This window comes from Notothenia rossii (assembly GCF_949606895.1).
Source record: "Notothenia rossii genome assembly, chromosome: 10".
Lineage (NCBI taxonomy): Eukaryota > Metazoa > Chordata > Actinopteri > Perciformes > Nototheniidae > Notothenia > Notothenia rossii.
This window is the reverse complement of record NC_136908.1, coordinates 42,616,106-42,627,960: the sequence shown is the minus strand read 5'-3', so window position 1 is coordinate 42,627,960 and position 11,855 is coordinate 42,616,106. Positions and strand designations below refer to the sequence as shown.

General features: G+C 44.2%; 2 protein-coding genes across 2 annotated transcripts; both read right to left on the bottom strand.

The window, feature by feature from the left end:
- Positions 1-1,806: 1,806 nt before the first annotated feature.
- LOC307021615 (E3 SUMO-protein ligase ZBED1-like) lies at positions 1,807-4,608 on the bottom strand (the record flags this gene model as incomplete). Its single annotated transcript, XM_079653873.1, has 2 exons — positions 3,500-4,608; positions 1,807-2,834 (listed from the first exon to the last, which is right to left on the bottom strand). The coding sequence occupies exons 1-2, from the start codon at positions 4,419-4,421 to the stop codon at positions 1,807-1,809; spliced, it is 1,950 nt and encodes a 649-aa protein (XP_079509999.1). The 5' UTR covers positions 4,422-4,608.
- A 1,826-nt stretch (positions 4,609-6,434) lies between these two features.
- LOC307022769 (uncharacterized protein) lies at positions 6,435-8,918 on the bottom strand (the record flags this gene model as incomplete). The annotated part of the gene is made up of 2 exons (XM_079655662.1): positions 8,081-8,918; positions 6,435-7,952 (listed from the first exon to the last, which is right to left on the bottom strand). The coding sequence occupies exons 1-2, from the start codon at positions 8,381-8,383 to the stop codon at positions 6,435-6,437; spliced, it is 1,821 nt and encodes a 606-aa protein (XP_079511788.1). The 5' UTR covers positions 8,384-8,918.
- Between the last annotated feature and the right edge of the window lie 2,937 nt (positions 8,919-11,855).

The following is an 11,855-nucleotide window of genomic DNA, read 5'->3' as shown; positions in this document are numbered from 1 at the left end:
GTGGACCATTATTCTGACTTTTGGGAGATCGACCTGCTCCCTGACCTATCAGCGGACACCACGATCCGTAGATGCAAGGCACAGTTTGCACGCTACGGTGTCCCAGACAGGGCTATTTCTGATGGTGGAGGCCAGTTTGCCGGTGGAGAGTTCCGGGCGTTTGCGGGAGAGTGGGGTTTTGAGCATCTCATGTCCTCACCGAGGCACCCAAAGGCTAATGGCAAAGCGGAGTCAGCAGTGAAAATTGTAAAGAGCCTGTGCAGAAGGGCAGACCGTGCCAAAGAGGACCCCTGGAGGGCCATATTGCATTGGAGAAATACGCCCACTGAGGGTATGTATTGCAGCCCAGCACAGCGGCTTATGTCGCGGAGACTGAGAACCCTTCTCCCTGTGGCCGACCAGCTACTGGTGCCTCAGGTCGTCACGGGTGTTCCTGACAAGCTGAAAGTGAAACATCAGGCCGCAAAGCTGACATATGACAGATCTGCCAAGGATCTGCCGGAGCTGAACGTCGGCCAGCCCATACGGATGAAGCCGCTCCCAGGAGACAGGACGGGCCGATGGAGGAGAGGTGTGTGCCTTCAGCAGTTGGGACTCCGGTCCTATCTGGTCGGTGTGGAGGGGACCACGTATCGGCGCAACAGGGTTGATCTTCGACCAGCAGAGGCGGCCCTTCTCCAGCCGTCAGTTCTCCCAGAATCGGCCCCGGAGCAGCCTGCGAGTGGGGGGAGCGCCAGAGAGGTCGTCTGCGTCCCCGAGGAGTCTCCAAGGCCATCACCCCCGAGGTCGTCGCGGTCTTCCCCGCAGACTGGGGGTACACCATGCCGTGAGTTACAGGGCCGGGCCTTCTCCCGGAGCGGATGGCTGATTAGACCTCCTGACAGACTTGACCTCTAGGACACACACACGCACTCACACACACACACTTGGACTGTGCGCACTCAAACACACATGGACGATAAAGATTTAAAAAAAGAAAAAAAAAGAAGGAAGTGGAGAGATTGTAAAACAAATGTGATTGATTGTTCTGAGTTTATTGCTGATGTGTTCTGATCCAGCTATTATTGAAGTGTCTTTGCTAGGTGCACTATTTGTTGTTGAAATCATTTGATTAATGTTCTGTTTAAAGGTCAACAGTTTAATGGCAGTATTGATCCTGTGTTGTTACTTAACAAAAGGAAGGGAGATGTTACAGAATGGTTTAGGCTAGGTTGCAGCTCCACCCTGTGGACGTATTGTGCCTGTGTTATATATATATCTGCCTCACGTGACTCTACCCCAGTTTAGGGCTGGGCGATATGGACCAAAAGTCATATCCCGATATATTTAGGTTGAATATCGATATACGATATATATCCCGATATTTTTTCCGCAAAGTGAGAGCTGTGAAATGAAATGCTCAGTCAAAGTCAAAGCCAAATACGAGTAGTTTTATTGAAAACTCACTATAAAATGTAAACATAAACACTGTATAACAAAGCTCCGTAAGGTGCACTTTTAAATAAATAAAATATCTTAAATAAAATTAGCCTATAAAATAAAATAGGTAAATCTTTTTCTGAGGGCAGCATTTATATATAAAGAGATAACAAAATAAAGTGCTCGGTTTAAGAAAAACTTGTTTAAACATCAGCTTGAGATTACCTGTTTTTTTTTTTTACTTAATAGCTTATCTGAACTCTCTCAACCAGTTGCACAAGAAAAAGACTGTAAACTCAGTAAACATGTTATTTTTTTGACTTCGATAACAGTAGTGCTGTCTTGAGGTAGACATTAGAAGACAAGCGTGTCCTCCTTCATTTAGGCCTAAAGGTTTTGTGCAAGAAACACTAGCCTGTCCACGGCATCCGGCTTCAGAGATGCTCTGTGGGAGGTCACAATATTCCCACTGCAGCTAAAAACCCTTTCGGAGGGTGAACTGGTAGCTGGTACCAAGAGATACTTTTTAGCCAGGTGGCTCAGAGCTGGAAAGACAACTGCATGTTCCTTCCACCACTTGAGTGGATCAGTGTCACTCTCCACACTTGCTGACTGCAAGTAACTTGACAGTTCATTTTCAATAGCGCCCCTCTTGGTTGGTGCAGTGGTGGTGGCTGTGCGCTGCTTGAAGAAGCTTGCCAGTGTCCTCTTAGCTTTTGGTGCACCTGCTGCTTCTCCATCTGCAGGCTCAGGCACAGTGGGCACATGTAGGTCAGGCGTCAGGTGACCGCTGCTCTGATCAGCCAGTAGTGTCTCCACCTCCAAGACAGCTCTGTGCTTCAATGCATCGACTTTTTCACTCGGGATGTAGGTGGCCCTGAACCGTGGATCCACAAATGAAGCCATCTCCAATAGGTCAGTAGTGGCTGGGTCAGAATACTTGCTGTTGAGGTACTCAACAATGCTGGTCTTGATTGATTTGCAAAGCTCACTGTCACCCTCTTCACATGCCAGGAGACTTTCTTTAAAAAGGTGCAGCACAGGTTTCACATAGGATAGAGTGACGTATTCCTCACCTGATAAAGCATCGGTAAAGTGCTGGAGAGGTTTCAGGACCTTTTGGACTGCTTCTAGGACCTCTAAGTCCTGCCAGGTAAGGATAAGATGCCTGGTCTTGTTGTCACCAGACAGGACTTTTGCCAGTGCGCCCTCCTGCTCCAGGACTCTCTGGATCATCTGCTGCTTTGATCCCCAGCGTGTGGCAGACTCGGTTATGAGTTGGTGACTTGGCAGACCCAGCTGAATCTGGACTTCAGCAAGCTGTCTCCTTTTCTTCCAGCTGTACGAAAAACAGCTTACAATTCTCTTGCACAGAGAAATGGCCCGGGTGACGCGCTTGTCATTCAAGCCATGTCCTGTCAAAATCATAAAGAACTATTAATCAAATGGGCATAAATATCAAATATTAGCCTATAATCAGTTACTTTCTGAATTTTAATCCTGTAAGTGATTTGTATGTATTATTATTTTTGTATAATTTATAAATTAGATTATACTGCATGTGCATTTACTCATGTTTTGTTCTTGTTGTTGTTATTTATGCTATATTTTAATGCTGCTTCATATTTCTACTCCACTAAAACTCCACAATGTTTAGGCCTACGTTTAGTCACTTTGCAGTGTGCTCTTTCAGGCCAGAGAAATCATAATAGCTAAATATTACCTTGATGATATCAACAGGCTAACCAGCATTTTAAAGTCATATTACCTCACCTTTACCAGCTGTAACATTAAAGTGGTAAACACATTAATGGATCCCTCATTCTTATCCAATAATCTAATAAATATGGTTCTGAAATCTACCTGTAGGCCTATTGTAAGTGATCTTACTTTTAGCACTTTAAGTTATTATTAATTTATTTAACCTAGCCTGAATGATTTTTTTTAACGGAGACCTGGCCATTGACCAAGACAGCAGCATAAAACACAAAGTTGCAGACAGACACACAAAGGAAAATGAGGAAAAACTAACATTTCAATATTTTTTTGTTTAAGGGAAAATATACTCCATTGCACTCACCGATAGCCAAGTGTAGTCTGTGACCGAAGCACTGCATCCTCAGCCACTTGTTCAGCTGAACTGCTTTCACGATGTTGCTCCCGTTGTCGGTTGTTATAGCAACCAGATGCTTTTCTTGAAGTTTCCAGCTTGCGATTGAGTCCTGCAGGGCCTCAGCTATATTCTCACCGGTGTGATCGTCGGGAAAATAACTTGTTTGGAGACAAGCTGTTTTCATCTCCCAGTCTTGCATGAAGTGAACTGTCACGCTCATATAAGGCTCACACGTCCTGCTTGACCACATATCGCTGGTCAGCGCAAAATGGGTGACGTTAGCGAGCCGGCCTTCAACGTTCTGTCTGACTTCATTATACATTTGCGGCAGTGCTTCTCGTGCAAAATAGTTGCGACTGGGAAGCTCGTATCGCGGGTCCAGCTTTTTAATTAGCTCTTTGAACCCGACCTGTTCCACTGTTGCAACAGGGACCATGTCTTTGGCAATGTGAAAGGACACCGCCTTTGTTATTGAACGCCACTTGTCGCTTTTCCTCTCAGGCGGCACACAGCGGGAAAATGAAGCTTGCAGTGAGCTTTGTTTTGGGGCTGGAGCTTTATCGGGTTGGGGACGGCTTGTGCCTGTGGCTTCTGCAGCGCGCAGTTTCACACACTCTTCATATTGCACTTTGTGCCACGTTTTTAAGTGATAAAAAAGATTCGTAGTGCTTCCACCACTGGCTGCAATGTGCTTATGGCACTCCCTACATATAGCTTGGTTTTGTTGCTCGTCTGACAATTTGTATCCGAACCATCTCCAAATGATTGAGCCACTGCTTTTTCTTTTACCAACCAAGGGGCTATCCTCCGTACGCTCTGCAGACGTTGTTGCCTTCTCCATGTTTGTTAAAGAGTGCCGGAGTGTCCCTCCCCCTCCCCCTCTGTGCATGAAAGGGGAGGGGCGGAGCTGGGGCGCGGGAAGCAGTGCAGAGAGTTCCTATCAACGGAACGGCTTGCCTGAAGCAAGTATTACAGCGCAAATTTGAACTATATCGATATATGCGATATGGTCTAATTCCATATCTTATTTTTAAATATATCGATATATCTTAAATATCGATATATCGCCCAGCCCTACCCCAGTTGTATGATTACCTGCTTAATGTGAATACACGGCGTTGAGACACAGCCTGATTTGCCTTGTTTATTAATGCACCTACATCTACAAACATCTGTTGGAGAAGGAGCTCCGCTGACTGTCCAGCTGTAGGTGGAGAGGATGGGTGGGGTTACCCATGATGGACAACAGCCTGTTCAGTGTCCTCCTCTCCACCACAGCTTCAAAGGGGTCCAGCTTGATGCCGATGACAGACCCAGCTTTCCTGATCAGTTTATTGATCGTGCTGGTGTCACCGGCTCTTATGCTGCCCCCCCAGCAGACCGCAGCAAAGAAGAGTGCACTAGCCACAACAGACTGTAGAAGATCTCCAGCATCTTGCTGCACACGTGGAAGGATTTCAACTTCCTCAGAAAATAGAGTCTGTTCATCCCCTTCTTGTACACAGCGTCAGTGTTAATCCTCCAGTTCAGCCCATTGTCTAAGTGCACTCCCAGGTACTTGTAGTCCTCCACAACAGCCACATCCTCTCCTAGAATGCGGCTGTTGTGCCAGACGGAAGCAGACAGAACAGTTTGTGGCTGGGGTGATGGGGGTCTTTTATGATCCTGAGGGCTTTCTTTAAGGTTAACCTGGTATTTTTACTCCACTACATTTATTTGAGTTACTTTACAGATTCTGATTAATGATGTGAAATATAAACAACCCTTAAAGCAGACTTTAGTTACACCTGAGTAAAATTCAGGGAAGGTGATTGTCACTTGCCAACAATCAGGAGAGATATTTGATAGTTGGTGCTTGAGAAGACTAAATATTTATCTGATCCCTATAAAGTATATTCATTACTCGTTATTCTCTACAAATAGTTAATTAAAAACTGTATATATTTGCTATTTTGCACATCCCTTTCAAGATTTCAATTTTTTCTAAGGTTTATTGACATATCATATACACAACTACGGTGTAGTTATGCAATGAATGAAAAACTTGGGTCACAGGTTCCTCAACAGTGCATTACAAGACATCTATCGATATGTGTGTATACCTCCAGCATTAAACATATTCTGCACATTTCTTATTCGACCTACATACATCTTATAAGAGTATAACTAATATGTATAATATCAGTTAAAATAAGTGCTTCAACATAGTTAACATTGCAGGAAAGTTGATTGTCAAGTTCCAAAACAAACCATGCAATATATTAGACGTTAAGTACTTTGTCAGGCTTAATATTTATCTTTAGATAGATACCCCCAAAGCTTTTTTCTTATTTAAAAGAAGACCTTAACCTAAAGTATTCTTTAATGTTTAAATAAAGCCTTATTAGTTTGTCTGTTTTGCACATCCTCCTATCAGGCACTAAACTGTTTTATTGTAGAGATCACTGACTGTATCTTCTTGATATTTTCTATTCTATATTTATATCATTGACCTTGTAGGGGAGACCAGGGATAGTTGCAACACTTTTGGGGCTTTTCCCCAATAAGTAAAAAACCATTTACAATTGGATAGCCATTTTGCTATATTATGCATTATCAATATGTCAGCTAATGAAACAATGTCTTTAAGATGTTTTTATGGAATAAGTACAGGTTGGAAAATGTATTTTAAAAAAAAAACTCAACTGTTACAACCGTCCTTGTGTACAGGGACAGTTGTAACCCATGCAGGCACAGTTGTAACATCTTAATAACGGTTACCCTTTTTCACACTATATGACAAAAAAATAGGGAAAGCTGTCAAATTCTAAGGCAACAAGATTTTAATGGGATTTCACACATCCTCCAACAAACAATGAAAAATGAACAGAACTTGAACAGAACTTAAAACAGAAAACCAGAATTAATCAGATTCACAGTTGTGGCAGGTGTAAAAGGCACTTCCATCTGTGCAGTCCTTGTGTGCCCAGGCTTTACAGGAGCAACACTGCAGCCACATCTCCTTGGACCTGGAGTAGCTCTCCAGGCACACAATGCAGTATTGGGCCTCATCTTCATCAGATGAGGCCTGCATCTTCTGCTTGTTGGGTATGGTTTTTTGGCCGAAATTGATTTTTGTCTTCGCTTTAGACTTCTTTGCGTTAGATCTTTTTTTCTCAGCCTCGAGTTGATCTTTCATCGGAGTGTCTGTGAGGACAGCGGTTTCTCTTCTTTTTCTCCCCTTTGTGGTCTGCTTCCTTGGTCCAGCTTTTGGATGTGGACGGATGGACAAGGGTGAGAAAGGCGTTGCAGAGGATGATGTCCCAGGCTCCACACATGGCCTGACAGGGGAGGAGGCTGCGAGTAGAGGAGAGGAGGCTGTGAGTGGAGGAGAGGAGGCTGCGAGTGGAGGAGAGGAGGCTGCGAGTGTAAGAGAGGAGGCTGCGAGTGGAGGAGAGGATGCCACAGTTGGTGTTGGAGCTGCACTGGTAGAAGGTTCTGGTGGTGGGCGGTCTGTGACTTGGGATGGAGCAAAGTCGATATCATTGAAAATGTCTCTATTAAAAGGCCAAATTCCAGTGCACGCGAACCCTGCCTGGATATTTGATGGCGTTGCAGCCAGAGGAAGGGCACTTTTCACAATGCCCGGCAGATCGTAAATGGTCATTGTGGTTCCTGGATGAGTCTTCATCCAATTGTCACAGCGGCTGTTGATGTGCCTCTTCAGTGGCCCATATACAGTGCGATCTAAGGGCTGTAGTTTGTGAGAACAGTGGGGAGGAAAAGAGAGGAGGATGATCCCATGGCTCCTGCAAAAATTAATCCCCTCCACAGAAAGGTGGGAGGAGTGATTGTCCAGAATCAGCAGCACCTTTGACTCCTGTGAGCTCTTGGTATGGCTCTGGAAGTGCTTGAGGAAGACCAAAAAGTCTTCCTCTTGCATCCACCCAGACCCATTTGCTCTGCCAATACAGCCAGGAGGGCCATTGCTGGTGAAGAAGAGATGAAACTTCTTCCGGGGGAATATCATCATTGGGGGGATGGAATTCCCCAATGCATTTACAGCACATGCAAGTGTGACGAGAGTGCCCCGCTCTGCAGATGTCACACTGCCGACTTGTTTCGTCCCTTTTCTGGCAACAATCTTCCCAGGGTTTTGGACAGTTGTGACTCCGGTTTCGTCCATATTCCAAATTTCCTGTGTGACAAACTCATGCTTCGTCAGGACTGCAGACAGGTTGTCAAAAAACTTTTTCACATTTGTTCGGTTGAAGCTTGTAGCCCGTGAGAGACTGGTAGCCTGAGGTCTGCGTATGGAGAGGGTAGGGTGCCGCTTCAAAAACGTTGTGAGCCAGTCAGCTCCGGCCATCTCTTTCTCTGCCCAGGTTTGAGGGAAGTTGCAGTTGTAGTTCTTTGCCAATTCATAGGCAAACTTCCGCACCTAAAATGAATATACATTGGAAAATATTTCACTTGTCTGTTCACTATAGGCCTCAATATATTTGATCACTTACTTTTCTTTTGTTCAGTAGCCTATAGATAGCCTATTCTACCTTAATTATGACCTACCTCCTTTGAGCTGAGACCATAATATAGATCAGCTGCCTCCATCAGGTAGTCTCTCAATAGCATCTCCTGCTCTGTTGAGAACACCTTCTTTGGAGTCCAGTAGCCTACTCTTGGGGGTGTGTGTGATCCCTGACTCTCCAACCTCAGCCTCTTCTTATGGAACCGGTACAGGGTGACATGGCATATATCCAGGGACTTTGCCACTTCCCTGAATGATTTGCCATCCTGAACTTCACCTGAGGCCACCTGCAGCAGAGCAAGTGGCACTCCCCTGTCGGTCTTCCTCTGTCTGATACTTGGCATACTGTAAACACACACACACACTTTATGCCTACTGTACAGTATTTAATTCTGTTTATTTTTACAGGGACAATGCACACCAATCAATGCTTGAATGAACAATTGATCATTCAAGCAAATGAGCCATCATTGTAAATGTGCCATGTTACAACCGTCCCGTTACAACCGTCCCAGAACCACCAGTCTTGCTTCACCCCCTGTGAACCTGCCTGATTGCTGGCTTGACCCATATTTAGCTAGCTATATTTGTAGCTTACAAAACAGTTATTCTAATAATACTAGTTTGGATTCCTAGACATTTTGAACTCAAGACAGTATCCAAAAAATACCTCATATCATTTTAGTTAATATTTGACCTCAGAAACACACTTTTGCTGATAACTTACGTGAGATATTCAAACGTGGCTCCTTTTTATTTCGGCGATCTTACCATCTAACTGCGCATGTGCAGAGTGAGTGTCATCACTCTAGCTTGTTTATGATTGGAGATATTGAGGGTGTTACAACCAACCCGTGTTTCAACTGTACCGGGTCTCCCCTACTTTCCCACTATTTTGTATGTACTCTTAATATTTAAATGTTTTCATCAAATATAACACATACAAAAGTGCTTTACAAAACTGAAAGACATTAAGAAAAAGGCATTTTAAAACAGTTATTAAAGAGCAACACAATCTACCTGCATTGCAATTACTCTAAACGTGTAATAACGTGCTTTAACCAGTAGGAGGTGTGGGTTAAAAAGCTGTCAAGTTTACAGTGTTAACAAAATAAAATATACTGCTGTTTCTGGTTTAGTTTACGACGGATATATTCTGTTATTGTTTTGATATTTGTAACACAAAAGCGATGGAAAAAACCCACAGCAACACAGAAAAGATGGTCTTAACATGACCCAGGCAGCGGTCTAGTAGTTAATAAAAAACAATAATATCAAAACAAAATATTACTACTAACTTTATTGTGAAATTAAAACAGAACGGTAAAATAATAGTTTCCGGTCTATTCTGAGGCCAGATCTCTGTAGATAAATAAAGAACTATGACAGATGTGTAATATTTAATGCAGCCGAACCATTTATTACAATGCATTCATGTGATGACTTTCAAAGACTAAAGCAAGCACTGCTGAATAAAGTATGATTTTATCTTTTACGAAACGTTTTTTTTCATATGGAATGCAGTTGGAGGTCAACCAATTACAGAGCTTGAGGCAAAGCAGAACAATAGCTGAGGATTCTGGGTAGTGTAGTGTCTTCGGCATTGGCGTTGTTTGCGTGGTGCGGACACGTAAATGTAGCAAAGTTTGTGACTCCACCAGCAATGCGGTGTTAAGGACACATTATGCAGAAAGAGCTTGATTTTGCATCAAACCATCTGGAATACATCTTTGCTTACCCTGGGAAAAAGATATTTGAGGTCATCTTCACTACCAGCCAACACTTCCAAAACTGCCTGGAGAGATTTGAAAAGAAGAAAACGTCAGCATCATGCTTTGATAAGATCAGCATGACACCACTTGCCGAAAGGGATCTGAAAACTGTTTATGTGATGATATTTTCAGAAAAAGTCAGGAACCAGGATGTCTGGACTTGGATGACAAGGCACTGTGAGGCACAAAATGCAATAGAGGTGATGGACATTGATGGAATAAAAACCGGGTCTAGACGTTTCCAGGTCCGTCTCCAACGACAGGATGGGGTGCTGAGACACATTCCCAACTCCATACAGTTGGGAGCCTTCAGGGGTTCTGTGTTCTACCATGGGCAGCCACAAATAATGCAGGAAGTGTGGCAGTCTAGACCACCTTGCAGCAGACTGTAGCCGGAATATCTGCATGATCTGCAAAGCAACATACCACTCATCAGCAAATTGCCCAACCCCTGTCAAGTGCAACCTCTGCTCCTCCGAAAACCATCACTTCAGAGACTGCCCGTAGGCTTACTCCAACCGGGTGAAACTTTCACTTTTTGAAACCCCTGAAGCCCGAGAGGAGGAACGCGCAAATGAGGAACCAGAACTCAGTCTGGCTTCCCGCTCAGGCACCAACCAAGAACCAACAAACAAAGTCTCTCAGCAGCCAATACAAGAGACCATTCAGGACCAAGAGCAGGAGACATCAGAAGGTGAATCGATCATCGACTGGAGCGCCGACAGTGGAAGACATAGGCGCGACCTACATCCCCCTCCCTATGGCCCACGCTGCAGTCCAGAAGGTAGATCCACTGACCAACCACGACCCAGGTACCAGAAACGGAAGGAACCCAGGGACCCTTCAAGACGCCGAGAATATGCTAGAGTCCATAATGGCAAACCTCAACACTCCTCCACCCCAGGGGAAGCAAGTACTAAGGGAGGACCCCCCTGATAAAGCACAGACAACTGTCCCTTTGGTCCCACCTATCGCCATCAACCAGATAAAAGACGCAAGGGATTCGCCATCACGGAAACGCCTCCAGGAGTCACCACAGTCAGGTAAGCGATTTGAGGTTTGGGAGGGAGAGTCCCCGTTTTAGAAGTGGGGGGCCAAAAAAAGTGCGCGTGTATGGCCCAATCCCAAACCACGCCCTACACCCTACCCCTACACACTCCCCCTCTGTGACGGAGTGAACTCCGTGGAGTGACACATGAGGCTCCCTCCTGTCAGATGTAGGGAGTAAATACGGCAGGAAGCTTTGGGACAAACTCCACTCTCTCCGGCAGAAACAGGAAATGCCGTAACGGCCTAACAACGGTTTCAAATCAGCATCTCTTTGACAAAAAATTCAAATGAATAACTCAAATAGATCATCTTTCATTGTGTTTCAAAGCTTTTTTAGTTTTAAACCTGATGTTTATAAGCTTCTTAGTGTTTGCAACAGTCTGTAAATATACACAACTTTATAATAAAATGTACACATTTACCTTTTTCTAGACTAAACACAGGTATGATCCTAAGTAAAACAAAAATGAGGTTATCATGAGGTTGTTAACATCGCAATTTATCACTATCGTTTAGTGGTTTTGCAAAGAATTAACCACTCTCTGTTTTTGTACCATTCTGCGTTGAAGTACCTTCTCTTTGCCCAAATAATCTACTAGCGGTCTCCTTTTTTCCGATAGTTAGCTGTACAGCTTTACCCGCTTCAATGTCCCGACACCAAACCTCCATGCAGTCGGAACCAGCCTGTTTCGGTTCAACAACGGCGGCGGTGGTTTTGACAGTTTCTGCGGCCGCAGAGCTGCTGCTTTTGGGTTCATCTGGCTTCGCTGTTTGAAAAAGGTCCAGGCTCCGGAGATGTAGATGTCAGGGATGTGACCCTCCAGTTGTTAAATTTAAGTTTAGATTGACTGTAGGCCTATTTAGTTTTCTTCTGCTCTGGTTCTTCTGACATGTTTGCAAGTGTATATATTCTTTCTATTTCTAGGTTAACGGCTGACACACACAGAACAACATAACAAATAAAGTAAACAATGTAGGCCTAACAAATAAACAA